The sequence below is a fragment of the Alligator sinensis genome, unplaced genomic scaffold (genome assembly GCF_000455745.1).
Source record: "Alligator sinensis unplaced genomic scaffold, ASM45574v1 scaffold308_1, whole genome shotgun sequence".
Lineage (NCBI taxonomy): Eukaryota > Metazoa > Chordata > Crocodylia > Alligatoridae > Alligator > Alligator sinensis.
The window spans coordinates 1,193,181-1,210,204 of NW_005842041.1; the positions used below are offsets into that span (position 1 = coordinate 1,193,181).

The 17,024-nt window shown below is 41.7% G+C and overlaps 1 protein-coding gene across 4 annotated transcripts in view; it reads right to left on the bottom strand.

Annotated features, from left to right (window-relative positions):
* DOCK8 (dedicator of cytokinesis 8) overlaps positions 1-17,024 on the bottom strand; it is a 163,011-nt gene that overhangs the window by 72,435 nt on the left and 73,552 nt on the right. For 3 of the 4 annotated variants that reach the window (XM_025202973.1, XM_025202972.1, XM_025202971.1), the window contains 11 exons: positions 12,281-12,404; positions 10,648-10,860; positions 10,340-10,425; positions 9,312-9,378; positions 8,519-8,668; positions 7,760-7,840; positions 7,182-7,232; positions 6,478-6,637; positions 4,611-4,750; positions 4,240-4,333; positions 2,924-3,086 (listed from right to left, as the gene is read on the bottom strand). In XM_025202973.1, the coding sequence (XP_025058758.1) occupies positions 2,924-3,086; positions 4,240-4,333; positions 4,611-4,750; positions 6,478-6,637; positions 7,182-7,232; positions 7,760-7,840; positions 8,519-8,668; positions 9,312-9,378; positions 10,340-10,425; positions 10,648-10,860; positions 12,281-12,404 (1,329 nt within the window). The remainder of the gene's footprint in view (positions 1-2,923; positions 3,087-4,239; positions 4,334-4,610; positions 4,751-6,477; positions 6,638-7,181; positions 7,233-7,759; positions 7,841-8,518; positions 8,669-9,311; positions 9,379-10,339; positions 10,426-10,647; positions 10,861-12,280; positions 12,405-17,024) is intronic. The other variant, XM_014519464.2, reaches the window with a different exon arrangement.

Sequence of the window (17,024 nt, forward strand, 5' to 3'; positions counted from 1 at the left end):
ATTTTAGAAAAAGTGGAATAACTTCAGAAAACCATATGCATGGACACAGTCACATGTCATGCATACACTGAACAGAAGCAGAGTCATGCTGTACCCTGACAGCTATCTGTGGCTGTGGAATGAAGTGAAATGTTGTTACATCCCCTCTTCCAACAGCAGTACTTTAAAAACTACCTTCTCCTGAGATCTTTTAAAGAAGCAGGGAGGCAACAGGAGAGGGAGAAACATGATAGGGGCTCCAATGACAGAACCCTGACCATAGTACATGAGCAGGACCTGCATTCTGGGATGAAATTTAGAGGTTTAGGATCTTGGCAAATAAAACAAGAATAAACAATGCAGTGTTGGACTATTCTGAGATACCTTCCAGACATATTTCTCTATCATTCTATATAGTAAGAGAATCCCTGGAGCTGATCCATAAAGGAAGGAAAGAGAGGGAAATCTCTCACCAGAGAGACAATGGCAAGCTGACAAATATGGTGAGATACCTTGTACCAACAGCATTACAAAAGTTAGAGGATGTGTGCTAGTAACCTCTTTCTCAACATACTAACAATAAATGTAGTGTCAGAGAAATGCCCCTGATGTGGCAACGGATTGGGGCCACAACACATGAAAATCTAATCTACACAAGGTAAGAAACATGAGTGTCTTGTGGGCTACTTTATATAAGCAGAACTGGTGCAGTGTGTGGTGAACCAGATCCTGAGTGAAGGCACCTGATGCCAGCACTCAGACCCCAGAAAGGTACCGATTGATATAGACAAAAACCTGGAATCTGCTCAAGAATATTAAATTCACTAGCCCTGAAAATGGATGGCAATGATCAGCAGGTTTATTTGGTAGAGCAAATGATTAGAACTGAAATGATCTCAACTTATTTTCAAATTTTAGGGCTCAGTGCAGATGGTCAAAAAAACGGAGGCTGAATCAATTCATTCTTTGTAAGTTAGTCTAAGCCTTTTAGACTGAAGCAATAAGAAAGTAAACAGACATTCACTTTTGATTCTGGAAATGCAGCCACATACCTGTATTGGCTCAAGCCAGAAGCCTGGGGAAACTAAAGCAGGCCTCCCTGCTCGGCAGGAGCAGACAGCTTGGGCCAAGGCTAGCCCGCCCACCCTTCGAGAAGGGCTTGCAGGGGAGGTGCGAAGCATCCTAGGTTGCTGGGGGACTGAGAGTTAACTTGAATCTGGAGGGGATCTGGGACAGAAGTTCAGTAAACCAATTCAACCTAAATCAGTTCTATCTGATACTACATCGACCCAGGTTTATGTTAAATCAGTTTCAGCCACTTTGAAAGCAGTTTATGTGGACTGCACTTCTATTGTATTACAGATTTGAACCAGTTTCTGATCAATTATACCAGTTTATGTGTAATTTCTGTCCCTAGTCTAGATGTGTAAGAAGCCTGGCTCACTGGCATGGACCCGGGCATTATTTATTCTGCATTTGCAACAATAAAAAGAACGTTCTAACTCTATGCATGGTTAAGAAATCCAAAAAGAAAAGTTGTGGAATCTTTATTATTGGAGGTTTTTTAATTGCAGGTTAAACAAATGTTTGTCTGCAATGGTTCAGATGGATAGGTTCCTGTGCTGAACAGGGGATTGGAGTAGCTGAACTCCTGAAGTCCCTTCCAGCCCTATTTTTCTGTAATTTTACAATCAACAAAAGCTTTGGATCACTGCCACAAAAAGTGGTTACTATGAAGGCACAACTTTCTCCGGATTGGATCCCTGGCATCTGAAACAGCTGGATCCGAAGCTGGATCAAATAGTTGTCTACTCATACAGGCCTAATAAGCAGTATGAGCAGGAAGAAAGCAGATAGTCAGTGAATTTTTTTTTCATCTCCAACAGTTAAAAGACTAAATAATTAGTGCATAACGGTAAGCTTTATAAAAGAATTGACTTCTCTTTCCCTGACTAGTTACGGACAGAAACAGAAACATCACTGCAAATAGCAAGTTCTAAGCCTAGGTACTGATTGTCTTTCAAGTACAAGAGGGTAAAATAAACCTGAAAATAATAGGTAGCCTATAACAAAAAACAGGTTAGTTTTTCTCAAAAAAATCTTAGCAGAAATGTTGCATTTTCTTCATCAAAGCACTGACTCCCTAGATCTGCTTTAGCTTAAGCCAGGGCTGTTCAACTTCTGGGAAGCTGGGGCCATGGTATGCACAAGGTGCAGGCCACAGACAGAGGGTCACTCACCATATCAGCAATCCCCTCTCCCTGTACATTTTCCCCCACCACACAGGCAGCCCAGCACCTACCCCATGACACATGCAGCATAGGCAGTACCACCCCTCCCCACTCTTGCCCCTGCCAGCTCCATGTCCACCTGCAGTGCAGGCAGCCAGGCTTCTGTCTTTCTTGAGTGCACTGTGAGCAGCTTGTTCCTGAGCCCTCACTGCACAAGCAGCATGGGCACTCCAGACTCCTTCCACTGTGCTGTCCCACTCCCCAGGAGTGGGGGCAGGAAGCAGAGGCTAGAGGATGACAGGAGGGCCTGAAGAACCTGGCTGTCTCAGAAGAAGCAACATTGGGGCTGCCAAATGGAAGCCTGTGGGCTGCATGCTAACCCTTTGGGGGCCACATGTGGCCTGTGGACCACCAATTAGATAGCTCTGGCTTAAGCCACAAACAGGCAATATATCTGTGTTGGGAGAAAAGCCTTCCTCCTGCATGGGACCTTACTGCAATGGATTCCCACAGTGGCTGATGTCCCAGACTTACTGCTACAGAAGAATACCCCCCTGCCCCAACCTCTACCTTCACTGCTCTGGGCTGGTCCAAAGCTATAAGGCGGGTGAGGGGGCAGGCAAGCTGCCATGCTGCAGAAAACTGCCATTTAAGTACACAAAAAGATAATGGGATTTATGCTTAAGTGCTTTTGAAAATGTCTTCATCGTTACCTATAGATGGTGTGGGGAACATAGACTTCTCGAATGGGGAATTCCAGAATCTCTTTCTGAGGACGGTTACGGTTTTCAGGAAATGGTTTCACTGGCAGTAACTCAGGGGTGAGACAACAGTTGAGGACTTCTGAAGCTGGAGAGATCTCCAATTTAAGCAGTCCTGAAAAAAATTCAGTGAAAGATCAGCACTTCATCAGTAAGAAGGAATTTAGAACACCACCAAATAAAGCAATATAATACAGAAAACAAACCAAAAGAATAAATACCAAACCAAATGCTTGTCCAAAATATCAAAAGTTGCAATCAGAAGTATTAATTATTTGTAGTTTGAAGACTTCAAGAGAAACAAAACTTGGTTGGAAAAAGTATTTGTTATCTGGAAACACAGGAAGTAACTTGTAGATATCTCTATGCAGTAAGATAAGAAGCACTATTTTCACTGATCTACTCTGCAAATTCAAGTTGACAGGGATTAAGGAACTTGATATGCTGGGTTAACTTTATCATCTGTTGCATGCTAAAGGCAGAACATTTTTGAAAGAGAGAAACTGAAAATAAAAGCAGTACTAACTATCTCTGATACTAAAAGGAGATAATCATATTTTGAAGATCTTCACAAAAGGAGGTATCCATCTCTCCCTCCCACCATTGGGGATCAAAAGAGCATGAGTTAGTAATGTTAACATTTGAAGGGTCATAATTAGGCTTTAGACTTATGCACCGACTGTAAGCAGTTCACCACAGCCCAGAGCTGCTGTCTGAAAAGCACAGTGGTCACTTTTACATCAGTTACACTGAGTTCACCTTTTAGAGGTCATCTTTAGCAACCCAAAAGGGATGAAAACCTAGTCTATTTAAAAGTACTTGCTGGTCACACCAGTGTGAGTGACCAAACTTAACCTTTGCCTATCTTAATTAATGGTCACTGAATCAACTAACAGGAAGAGCAAGTCAAGGTTGTTAATCTGATCTATTCAAAATGTTTTTAGATCAACAGCAAGGCTTGATGAAGAGCTTATTTTAATCATTTTCTCCTCAAAAACTGATTAAGACAAAAACCTCGAATCAATTTGCTATAAATTATTGATACAAGCGAACAAATTTCAGCGCCTAAAAACTAAAGATTTGTATCTACTGAGAAGAGCGAGTAAGCAAATCAAATTAATAGTTGGCTTAGTCTAGTCATTAAAACATGGTCTAACACTCCAAACTATAGGCTCAACACCCAAGCTATTACTGCACATTAAGGTTGGGATTTTCACAGACATTTAAGAAAGGTAGATACCCACCTTACACACCCTAAAGATTTTTACCTGGTATAGACTTAACTCTTCTCTGCAAGGAGGAAGATCTTTTATAATCAGCTAAAAATTTGAATAGATCTTCATCACTAAGTCGATCTCCTTCCTGTCCGGGTAAAGATAAATTAATAAACTTCATAAAGTTATTTGATACAAGATAACAGATACAAATCAATAGGGTCAGTCATAGTATTATCTACTTTTGTGAACTGCATATATCTAAAGACAGCAATAGGTAACTGCTTGCTTCATGGGGGGAACAAAAGGATAAGTCCCATTTGCTTGTTACCACAGTATTTTTTCCAATTCTGTTCTCTTTTGTGTCCAGATTTATCAACACAATGTAATGCTATACATACTCTAAAATAAAGGTCATGCAGTACCTGTTTGAAAAAGGTGTTGATTGTCATGGTGGTTGTTTTGAAGTTTGATGCTGTGCAACTGTCCTCTAAGGTAAGGCTTCTCTCAGAAAGCTTTCTGGTGTGTTGCACCATTGTTTTTCTGTCACTAATGGAGCTTTTCCCTGCAAGTGTAAATTATTATTTTTTTAAAATTAATCTTATTTTGTTTCAATATAAGGTCCATCTTAAAGCAAAACAGATTCATTAAAACTTAGTAAGAAGAGACTGCAAGCGCCCTGCAGTATTGGGTAGGAAACATCAAAAGACATTACCTACATTTACTCTTAAATTGAGTTGATGGAAAATGTAAGTACAAAATGACTTCTGAAGTGGACCTCACTGGTGCTGCTGAGCATACCACTATAAGTTGCTTCGGCCAATGACATGATGGGAGATGAGCCTGTTGGGGTTTTTTTGTAAGTACCCTGACTGAGCATCATACACATATTGTGGGTGATTTGGAGGGCTTTATTGTGATCTCACAGCAGCCTAAATCTAGATGAACATCACTGTTGTTAATGAAGTTCTTCTATTCTAGAACTAGCATAGAAGTTTTAGATGCTAGAACTAGTGAGGAATCAGAATCAGGCATAGAACAGGTATGGTGAGAATCCACAGAATATACACAAGAATACATTTAGGAGGTTTTCCAGCTAAGCATGTTAACTTATGGCTATTTAGAGACAGAAATGGGAAACTGAGCAATTATAATTCTGAAACTGATGACCAGGGATCTGGGTTTTCCGTTTCCCACAGAAAAACAGAGAAAACCATGGATTCCCTGTTTTTAATCGGAGAAAACGTGGATTTCTCTTTTTAGCAAAGAAATCCATGGATTCTCCGCTTTTGCAAAGAGCTCTTGCAGGCTGACACAGCTCCAGTCTGCAAAAGCCAACTGCAAAAAGGGCGGGAACCCCCCAGCCCTGCCTGGAAGGGGAGGGAGAGGGGGGAGGGCCAAGCCTGAGCCTCTGAAGCAGCCAAGGTCGGGCTCAGGCTCACACTCGCCCTTTGCCACTGGAGCATGGAGGTAAGTGGGGCTGTGGGGCAGGGCTGGGGAAGATGGTTTGGGGGCTGAGGGAGCTGGGGGTGCTGCTGGCCCCAGGCAGCACATTGCAGCTGGGAGCAGGGCCAGGGGGTGAGGGCAGGAGTGACCCTCTGCGGGGGGATTTGCAGGCAAGCGATACGGGGCACAGTGTGGTGGTGCCCGCCATGTGCGGGCCGCACACATGCTGCCTGGCCGGCTGTCCAGGGGAGGGGGAGAGGGAGGCTAGCATGCGGCCGGAGCACAGCCCCACTTACCTCTAGGATGTAGGGGCGAAGGGCATGGCTCCACGGTGGCGGCCTCCATGTGCGAACCTCCTATCAGGCCAGCCAGCATGTGTGTGGCTCATAGAGTGGCACCCCTGCCCTCACCCTCTGGCCCCGATCCTGGGAGTGGGCACATCCCCCCCACCCCACCTTTCTTGATCTACTCCCCCAGCACCTTCCCTTTCCCCCGCCCTGCCCTTCCCCTGACACACGCTTACCTGCTGGGGTGGGTGTCAGTGTCTGTCTCTGCATGTCTGGGGGTCTGTTGCAAGGGGCATCAGGAGGGCTGTTGAGACTGTGGGGGGGAGTGCGGGGCACCAGCAGCATTGGGAGGGACTGTGGGGGCCTTTAATTTTTATCATGGATTTGGGGTTTTTAGTCAGAGAATTTGCAGTTTTTAAATCAGTGAATTTGCAATTTTTAATCAGAGAAAACCAGGATCCCTGCTGATGACAATACTCTGATCCACTGACAGATTGCTTACTAATATTTCCATTAGTAAAGATTTGTTTTGCATTAAAAACAATATTTAAATTATTACCATTTACATTTTCTGCCTCGGGTATTTCTCTTTCAAGTGTTGAAATGTTAAAGAAATTGGCTAAGCTTATGGGAACCCAGGCAAAAGGCATCCGGTATTTCCCCAAACGTTGGCAAAAGGACTCAGCTTGGGTTTTCAGTTTTTCAATTTTTTCTTTGCTCTAAAAGAAAAATGCACACATACACACACAAAATCAATACATGAAAAAGCCCTAAATTTAACTTCAAAACAAAGCAGCAAAAAACTATTTTCAGTGTGCATTCTTAATCTTTTCTAAATTATTTATCTAAAGCAAATGGTACTAGAGTGAGAGTCCTTCTCATATGAAGTATATATTGTGCAAGGCTACTTTCAGCATACAGAGTGGTAATGATGGTCCCTGTCTCTCTGTCTGTCTGTCTGGGTGAGATTAGCCACGATGAGAAACACCAGTGCAAGGCATAGGCACCACTTAAGCCCAGGTCCACCTTTAAGACGGAGCTTCAGAATTGTAAAAGCCTTGTACTGACACGGGTAAATTTCATCCTCCATTTCTGAAGCATTTATCACTGTATAATGTAGGAACTGGTGTGGTGCAAGCAACTCAGTTCATATGCAGCAGATGAGATTTGTTGCATCATTCAGAGTTAAAAACTTCTCTCTGCTGACTCTTTCAAAGGCTTGTGAAGTTTTTATATGTAAATAAGGGACAGGCAGATATTTACCTGGTTTCCATGAACATCATTATTTACTGACCTTGCACCCAGAGTGACAACCTTGATATTCATCATAAAAAAAATCAAGAGATTTCATGATCAACAGTAATATAACTGTTCTTCTGAACTCTGACATGGTAATACATTTCAAAGTTCCAGAAACACTACTATCCCCCTCTCAAGAGATAAATAATGGTTAACTGAACCAACAGAAATATTTGAAGTGATAGTGTTTAACTGGCTATATACACATGCAAGGAGGTGGTTTACACACCCAAATCAATGCCATGTGTGCGCAAATATTTGTACCATGTGTGGACATTACCCTTGGAAAATGTGGTCATCTGTTGTTTGGCACTGCTTAAAACGTCCTAGGCACTGATTTCTGGAGAAGTAAATAAAAAGTATTGACTTCACCTATAACCTGTTTTCAGTCAATCACCTGAGCCAGGATTTTCTATATATGTAACAAAAGACTTATTTCCATTCACTACTTTGCAGATTTTAATAGGAGTAGATGCTCTTTTTACTATTTTCCTCTTTGTTTGCTTGTTTTCATTTAACATCCATGATATCATCATACGTACCTTTCCTCCCTCACTTTCTTTTAGTACCGTGTAGGGTTCTGCACACTCTCCAATTTCTCCTTGCTGAAGGACTTTTTCAATCTACCAAAAGAAAATAACACCCAAAAAACAAAACCAGACAACCACGAATTAAAAAACCATACATGAAAGAAAGAAATTATTTTCCTGTCTGCCATTATAAAAGAACTGGACTATAGTCATAAGATTAACCCATTACTAAGACTATTAATATATTAAATAATATAAATTGTCTGTGATTTTTTTCTAGGAACAATCCATCATCACAACTCCCCTAGCTTTCAATCAGTGCTTACTGATTGAAAAAAAAAAAACCTAGTATTCAGCAGAACAACCAAACTGGTGTTACTGTATTTGGGTTAGAATCAAGGGAAATCTAGTGCCAAATGAAAGGAGAAGCTCACCAACATCATTTTGAGGTTTAAAAAGAAATAGTCCCATAAAACATCAGGTGACAACTTCAGAAACAATGACTCTTATTCAAAATTAGAAATGGTTTACTTGATTTTGCTTTTAAGTTTCTTTTGGATAGTCACACTGGGAACCATGAAAGTTTGGCAGAACTACAACGCTGGGCAGCGAGATACGTCTGTAGATTCTTACACCAACACTATCGTGGATATCAAAAAGTCTAGGCAGCACAACATTTTTGCTTGAAAATTTTATAAACCCAAACTATGTCTATGGTCAGAAACTGTGGGCTAAAAACCAGCAAAAAACAGAAGTGGCATTGACACATACCTTTACTACTAAGTAGATATCAGAAGAAGGATAAGTAACAGAAAATACTGCAGATCTTGCTTGACTAGATAGCTCAACAGTGGGTGTGTGAGATCGCAAGAATCCTTTGAACTGTTCTGAGTTCAGGTCACAATGAAAATTTTCAGAGATCTTTAAAACAACAACATTTCCATGAATTTATTATTCATTGAAAAGTTAAATTATATGAAAGGGTACTTTTAGAGTCTAAAAACAATAGCTAGTAATGCAAGCTTCCCCCCACCAAAGAACAAAAATAGCCTCCCCCACCAACAAGGAATTAAAGTTTGCAAACACGCAACATTATATGTATATCGGATTACATCGTTACAGCCTGATCCCCAATGAAGTTGATGCCACCTTGCATCACACAGTGTCTCATGGCATTGTAGCATGTGATCATTTGGTGTGACTACCTCATGACTACATTCTGAAAAGGAGGGACCAAAAATAATCAGAGAACACATGCTGGACTGACATGTTATAAACAAGCTTTGGATCTGCTCTAAGCATCCAAAACATCCAATTGTTGTTGTATAAGGATGGCAGCAGAATTTTAGCATATTTCCAATACATACAAATACATTTTTTATTTTTGGCAACATAATATAAATTAATCCTTCAAAAGACAAAAATGTCACAAAATATAAGATATGGGGCCAAGAATTCTAGTATTTTCAGACTGTAATGAAATTCACCTGAAAAAAGCAGTTATTAACCAATACAATATTTATGCTTTGTTATTGCTCTTTGTTCTGCTCTGTTGCATTCTTACCTTTTTCCTTTCCTTTATATCATAGAGAGCTATGCATGCAAACAATGGTTCTATTTCTATATCAAACCTGTAAAGGAGAGAGAGAGAGTATTTGATTAACATATCACTCTTGTGACCTTCTATAATAAAAAATAGAGGCTGTATCTGGCATTTCCTTTATGAAATAAGTAGAGATTGGCATAATCTGAGAGATCTCAATTCTCCCAAAGCTAAGGGAGGGGAGGGGAGGGGGGAGGGGGAGGTTTATTCTTTTGGAAGATTCCCCCAGCATGGGCGATTTCTCCAGTCTTACATGGATACCATAGGAATCAAAATTTCAGCATGAGGAATGTGGTCATAAACAAACCAAAAGGCATAGTAAAGGTAATTCAGTACCCTTATGATTCTGAGGCCTTTGGCAGAGTTTACAGTAATGCCGAGGCTACGACTAGAGTTGGCCAGCAGGAAACCACCCACAGCACTGAGGAGCTTGAAACAGGTCTTTTTTCCCCCTAAGCATTGCCTTCCTTATCATATACATCCAAGACTTATTATTAGATGTAGCAAAGAATTTGTCCTCATATTTTCTGATAACCTCCTAAACAATTTTGTAACATGGGTACATAAGTAAGTGGTTCTAAGAAGCACAAGGGAGAAGTTAGCTGTTTAGATGGACTTTCCCATATTTCAAGGAACTTTGTCGTCCTATTCTAGTTATAGATTGCTTCCATATTTAAAAAGAAGCAAAACACCACACAACGAGCATACGAATTGGTTCCTAAAAATGTTCAGTTATGGACCTGTTTTTCTTGGATAGTTTATCTCTCAGAAAATCTTTCAATGTGTAGTCATAGAAAACAAGACAAAGAAAGAAAAAAGTGAAGAATCCAAACAGAACTGCAACATTAAGTCTGCATTATAATGGGTGCTGAGAAATCTACTCTAAATGATGTAAATATATTGTATGTTACGAGACAATTAGCATGTAAAAGTGACATGAAGTTTGTCATGAAGGCTGGTGAAACCACAAGGCATAGGAAGATACTTACTTCAGAGTCTGCAACTTCACCAAGATCCTATTTCCCAGATGTTCCTTTGGGCAGTCTGGAACTGGCCGTATAGCTACAGCATCTTCCTATTATTAATCACATTATTAAGCAGTTATTAATTCTATATGGAACCTTAACTCTGTAACCAGACAAGACCATAATGCATTGCCCCAATTGGCAAGCATTTCATTTTTTAAGGAAGAAAGAATATTTACTGGAATGGAGTTCATCTAACTGAGACTGCCTGAAAGTGCTCTTCCCTTTGACTTGCAAACCAGCTAAGGAGAGTTTCAGAAGTATGAGTTTACCTCGTCCACTCTTGGATAGAGGGCAAAGAGCTCTGGATGTCTGTTGGTTCTCCGGGCTTCTTCATTCTGCCTTTCAAAGTCCTCTGCACTAACATGTTTTAGCAGATTTTCGAGACGACGGTCAGGCTGCAGGCTTCGTAGATCGAACTCAGATGAAGTGAGTGTGCTTCTTGATGAGATATCACAGAGTCCACTTAAGTGTCCAAGGCTTGCCTGTAGGAGAGGGACTAAGTGAAACCTCTTACAAAGAAAGAGCAAGTTGGAAACTGGAGTAATCTAGAACTTGTCATTAATCAGAATTAGCCTTGTTAAAAGTATTTCCTCACTCATCTCTTCTGTGAGGCCTACAAAGCACCAGACTATGACAAGGTAGCTGGTGTTATGACCACTGATAATTATACAATTTGTTTCTCACATTCTTCTCTCTCTACCCATCTGTGTTTGCTGCCTCTCACAATACACTCAGAATGTAAACCCCGATGGGAATAGATAATCTTCTTTGTTATGAGCACGTACACTACTCTAGCACATTGGGACTCCCAATTCCTGATTGGGGTTTCTAGGTCCTACTACAATATAAATAAAACAATATGACAGTTCCGATGTCAAATCAATCTATTATAAGACCCCTCTGTACCATTTAGCTTTCTTTGCTCTATGGCTAGTAGTTGTAGAATGAAGCTGGAACTGTACTGAGAAAAATTAAGTTGTCACTCATGCTTGGGCAAGGCTTAGCTGGGATGGGTTAGAGTAGTGGGTTGGATTAATGACCCACTGAGATGTCTTCTTCCAGATGTGCTCCAACTCTATTTTTCAGGGATTTAACTGGTTTTCTGTTCAAAGGAATCCAATTTAAGAAGTCTGGTTGTGAGCTGGGTTTTCTTTATTAAGAGCTAGGATAATAGCAAAGAAATCAGGCAGTGTATACAGACATCTCTCGTTACTACAAAAGAGCAATCGGAGCACTGTACCATGAACTGTACTATATTTCTGTATTCAGTTACTTTAACACCACCAGACCAGATATACCCCAAGGTCTAGGCCAGCTTCTACTCGCACAGACTTTGCTGGGTACTATTCTTCTAAAATAAAGATTCCCAAAAGAGAGGTGCTAGAGGCTCAAGTAACTGAACACTTCCCTCCATAAGGATGCCACAATGAGCCAGCCTGGAGTAAAATGTGAAGGTGCTGGCTGGCTGGCAGTGAGCATAGCCAGGAGGAAACTATATCTGCACTATCCTTTATCACAAGATCTCAGAAGTAAAGGCTTGATTCTGCTTTTAGCAAAAGACAATGGTAAAACTGCCTCTGACTTTGATCCTGAGGCCAAGCTACAAAGCTGCAAGTGCATACATGCACATATTCAAGAGGCTGCCCTGGCAAAGTGACAAGCCCTTGAGAAATAACTGAGCAGAGGCTTTTGGGGTGTTTTTCACACTGATCTGTGCTCTAAATTTGCCTTAATATACATGACCTCTGGAAATACTGGCTACAGAGCTTCTCTTAAGGCAGCATCCACACAGTGCAGCCATTTGATTTATATTGAAAAAAAACATAACAACATTGGTTTTAAACAAAGCAAGCTTTAAGGAAATATATAATATTCAATAAATCCAGCTGAAAAGAAAAATACCTGATAGTGTGCATCATTGTTGTCCAGTGTTTCTGACTGAAATGTTTGTTTTTGAAGAGTCTTATGAAAATCCGTTAGGGATCTCTTACTTATAAAGCTGGAAGTATCTGAATTTCCTTGGTTTCTTTTATAAATCAAACCCAATCAAGTCAATATTCAGTAAGCATTCATGAAAAACAAAAATAGAAGTCAGGCTATAGTATTATTGCATAACCAAAACCTTGCTATGCAGGTTTGATATCATGCGTGTAAAATAACTGAATGTTTATTTGTGATACCGCTGTGCTTATATAGGCATTCTATAGTAATGTTTTTTAAAAGAGCATTAAGTGTTCATCATCATTTGCAAAGACAAGACAGGTGCAACTCAACTATTGACAAAAGGACCTGATGTATGCCCAAAACGTAAGTGGTCTCTGCTTCTGGATGCCCTGGTCAGCAGGCTTTGGGCATTAAAATTTGGAACATTTATCTTCTGGCTGGTCCTCTGCAGACATAACAGGTAACACACCAGAAATTGGTCTGTTCTGAACTGCTGTTATTTCAGCGTTGATTCACTGTCTCATAATGCACATTTAAGTTGGCAACCCAGCACAAATGACCAATGCTATTGAGCCTTTTCAAAACAGTAAATTTGTCAAGAACAATCAATAACAGTAAATATAGACCAAAGAGTGCTAATAATGGGTTCTACTTCAAAAAATAAACTGTCCATTAAATAGGACAGAAAACAGAACCAACCAACTGTTGAAAAGCCAGGTAAAGGCAGAGAAAAAGAAACAAAGCATGTACTGCATGTATAACATGGGCAGAAATGAGCAGGTAAAGAAATAATTCAATGAGTTGATTATTTAATATTAAAATCTATAATAACTGGATGTACAAGAAATAGATACATTATATAGTTTACAGACAGAAATATACTGTGTAAGAAATACATTATACAGTATGTGTACAGAAATATACCATTTAAGAAAGCCCATCTGAAAATGTTATCACTAAAATATGATTTTAATGACAACAAAGGCCAAATACAGAAGATATAAAATAAAGAAACTTATTAATGAACATGTTGTAATGTCTCCTGTATATAGCGGGTTTTAAACAAGAACACAACAAGAAAGACTAAGCAGATCTCAGAATACAGCATATGCTGATATAATGGACTGTGGAATCAGAAAAAATATGCGCCTTAAACTTTGACTATTTTAGTTATAAGATGACATAACCGCTTTGTGGAGAATTGCTGGCTCTGTATAGTAGAACAGATAAGAGAAAGTGTTTGTTCTTTGTAACTCCTCTGCAACTGCTTCGCTCACCACGGCCTTGAAGATAGCAAAAAGTATGTACAACTCTGATTTGCAGGTGCAAGAAGGAGGTTTGTGAACTAACCTCGCCTCCCCCATTAGTTCCCATCCTGATTACAGCAAAGAAATAATGAAGTAATATTATAGCCATTTTCATGCTAATTTCACTATATGATCACGTGAGTTGTAAGCAACTGTTAAAAAGTATATAAGCCTCCTGATTTTGCTCTTGGGGGGGGACCCCTTCCAAGTGCTTGGGAAATCCATGTCACTTTGGAATCCCCCCTACAGCTGTAGTTTCTTTTGAATAAAAGCTTCTGCTGACCTGACCCAAAAGTATGCTGCGTGTGTTTCCACGACAATTCCTGGTGCCGTGACTCGGATCCAGAACACAGGCTGAGAAAGGAGGACCGCAGACTGCCCCCCCCCAACCCCGAGGCGCCAAACTTGAGAGGTAAGAGACCTAATTCAAAATCTCTATTGGGGTTTCGGAGGAGGACTGCCTGTAGGCTCCCAACTTGGCCGTGATAACTGGATCTGAACCTTGTTAAAACAGGTCAGTCTGAACCTTACTGCCGGCTAAAATTTTCTGTCTGGTAAAGGATCCCATTTTGTGTCTGGTAACGTACGTTTTATTTAGGGAGAAACTGTATGAAGCACCTTCATCCTACAGCACATCGGGCTTGTCGTTAATTAACTAAGGCGGTGTGGGGGAGGAGGTCTGGCTGACTGAATGAATGTGCATGTGTGTGTATTTAGAAATATGAGCCACTGACCAGGTCTGAGACTACGGTTGGGTTCAGCCGCCCCAATTCTGCCTGACAGGGCAGTTTTGAAAGCAAGGGGGCCCAACTGGAACCTCGTGACCCAGTGGACAGGGCTTCCCAGTGATTGAATAAATGTGTGTGTGTGCATTTAGAAAAATGAGCCACTGACCAGGTCTGGGACTAAGGCTGGGTCTAGCCGCCCCGATTCTGCCTAAAAAAGGTAGCGTCGAAAGCAAGGGGGCCCAGCTGAAACCTCGTGACCCAGTGGACAGGGCGTCTGAGTGATTTTGTCTTTTCCAAACCCCTTGTCCCAGTAGCTTCTGCCGAGAGCAGGAGTGAAAGGATTCCTCTTGTGTTTCCCTTCCCATTTCCATTTTATGAGCCGGTGTCGGGTCAGAAGCCTTTTGTCTGGGCAGTGAAAAACTGCGGGGCAAGGCACTGAGCGGCCCGGACATCCTAAATAAGCCTCTCCTACGTCTCCCTGTGTGACTGAAAATGGGAACGAGTCAGTCTAAACAAGTTCCCGTCCCCCCTAAGGGGACTCCGGCGTACTTTATGTACACACACTATTCTCCCGAGGCTTGCAAGTACCTGGATAAGTGGAACTGGTATACTAGGGATGATCCTGTGAAGCATTTTCCACAAGAAGGAACATTTGATCAGGATAAAATAGTGCACTTAAGAGGGGCTTTAGAGTCCCGTGGATCCAAAACACCACAAAACCAGTGGGACGCGTTCTTTTATTGGTATGATGAAATGTCCAAAAGGCGGACAGAATCTCAAACTAGGAGCCTAAAAGACTCTCAAGAAAAATTAAAACAGCAGTTACAAGCTGTTCGGGAGAAATTGGCTGCTCCCCCAAATTACACGCCGGCCACCGCTCCGATGTATCCAGCATTGCCCGGGGCGCCCCCACCACCGGAGCCAGCAGAGGATATCCTTGACCTTTGTTCGAACCCTGCTCTCCTGGGACTCCCACATCAGCAACAACCGGTTCAACATCAGGCTGCAGCCCAGGCTAGTAACTCATTAGCTGAAGCTCCTTCAGTAAATCCATCCACGGAGCTTAATAGTCTGGACTCATCCACCATATCTGCCACTCAATCATCACCAGTGTGGCAATTTACTCCTGGGTCACAACCCACCACAGGTGTATTTAGAAGAATGGGAATAGGCATGGAAAGATCTCCCATCAATCTTAGATCCCGAGCTGCACAAGTTTACCCCCTAAGACAAATGCCAGGCATTGGCACCGATGGACAAAATATAGTAACCGTGCATGCACCCTGGACTCCAGGTGATCTCTACAATTTAACTCAAAAATTCCCCAAAATCAGGGAAGACCCAGAAAAATTTCAGGAAGAATTGCAGACTGTTATAAATTGTTATAATCCAACATGGGCTGACATTAATCAGCTCATGCGATCGATTTTGCCCAAGGAAACTATGCTACGTCTGTATGCTGCCTGTACTTGGCCAGATCAAAACCCAGGGATTGGCCAAGACTTTATTGACAAGAGAAATGCTTTGGTTCAGGCAGTTCTCACAATTTGCCCAAAAAAGGCAGACTGGACCAAAATAAATACCTGTAAACAAAACAAAAATGAACACCCCAGTGACTATTTGGAACGCCTCAAACAGGCATTTGAACGATACTCAGGAATGGATAACCCAGTCGGAAATGCTAAACAAGCAATAGTGGCAGCATTCATCCAGGGACTTAACCCTAAAATTGCTGAGAAAATTCAAACAGTAATTATTGGCTGGGAAACTAAAGATTTGACTGAAGTCCTTGCTGCGGCTAACCATTTTCATAACAAATTGGAACGGTCTAAAGACAATGCCGAGTTTAAGTTAATGGCCTTACAGATTTCTCAGTTGCAGGGTCCAGGTAGAGGAAGGGGACGAGGACGGGGAAGGGGAGGCCCGGGTAGATTCAGGGGAAGAGATAGATCCTTGAGCCCACAAAACCCAGGCTATGGGAACCAATGTCATTATTGCAAGCAAGAAGGACATTGGAAATCAGAATGCCCCAAGCGCCCCGGCCAAGGACCCAGACCCCAGTCCCTGCCCCCACCTCCACTTCCTGTCAATTTTCCCAGTGTTGAATAGGACAGCCTGAGGGACAGTGACATCATCGCTCCTTTGCTTGCTACTGACCAATCTGGTCCGTTTGTTGAATGCCTTATTTCTGGTAAACCTGTCTCCTGTCTTGTCGACACCGGAGCATCCCGCTCCACGCTAAAGGCTGCTGAGTTTCCTTTTCTACCTTATTCTCCTGAAACTATAAATGCTGTCGGTATAGGCGGACAACCTATCCCACATCCCGTCTCTGAACCTGTCTCCATCTCTATTGGCCCTTTGTCTGAAAATCATGCCTTTCTTCTTAGCCCCTGTGCACCTGTCAACCTTCTTGGTAAGGATTTGTTGTGTAAACTGGGATGCGTGATTTATTGTAGCCCAGATGGTGTTTACCTTGAGGTACCAGAACATAGGGAAACTGAGCTTGTGGCTTTGCTAACCCAGGAGTACTCTGAACCTGACACTTCCTACTTGCAAGAGGAACTGTTGGCACGAGTACCTCCACAGCTGTGGTCCACCCATGCAAATGAAGTGGGGCACATGCTGAGTGCTGAACCAGTGCGTATCATCTTGAACCCTGCCAAGCCA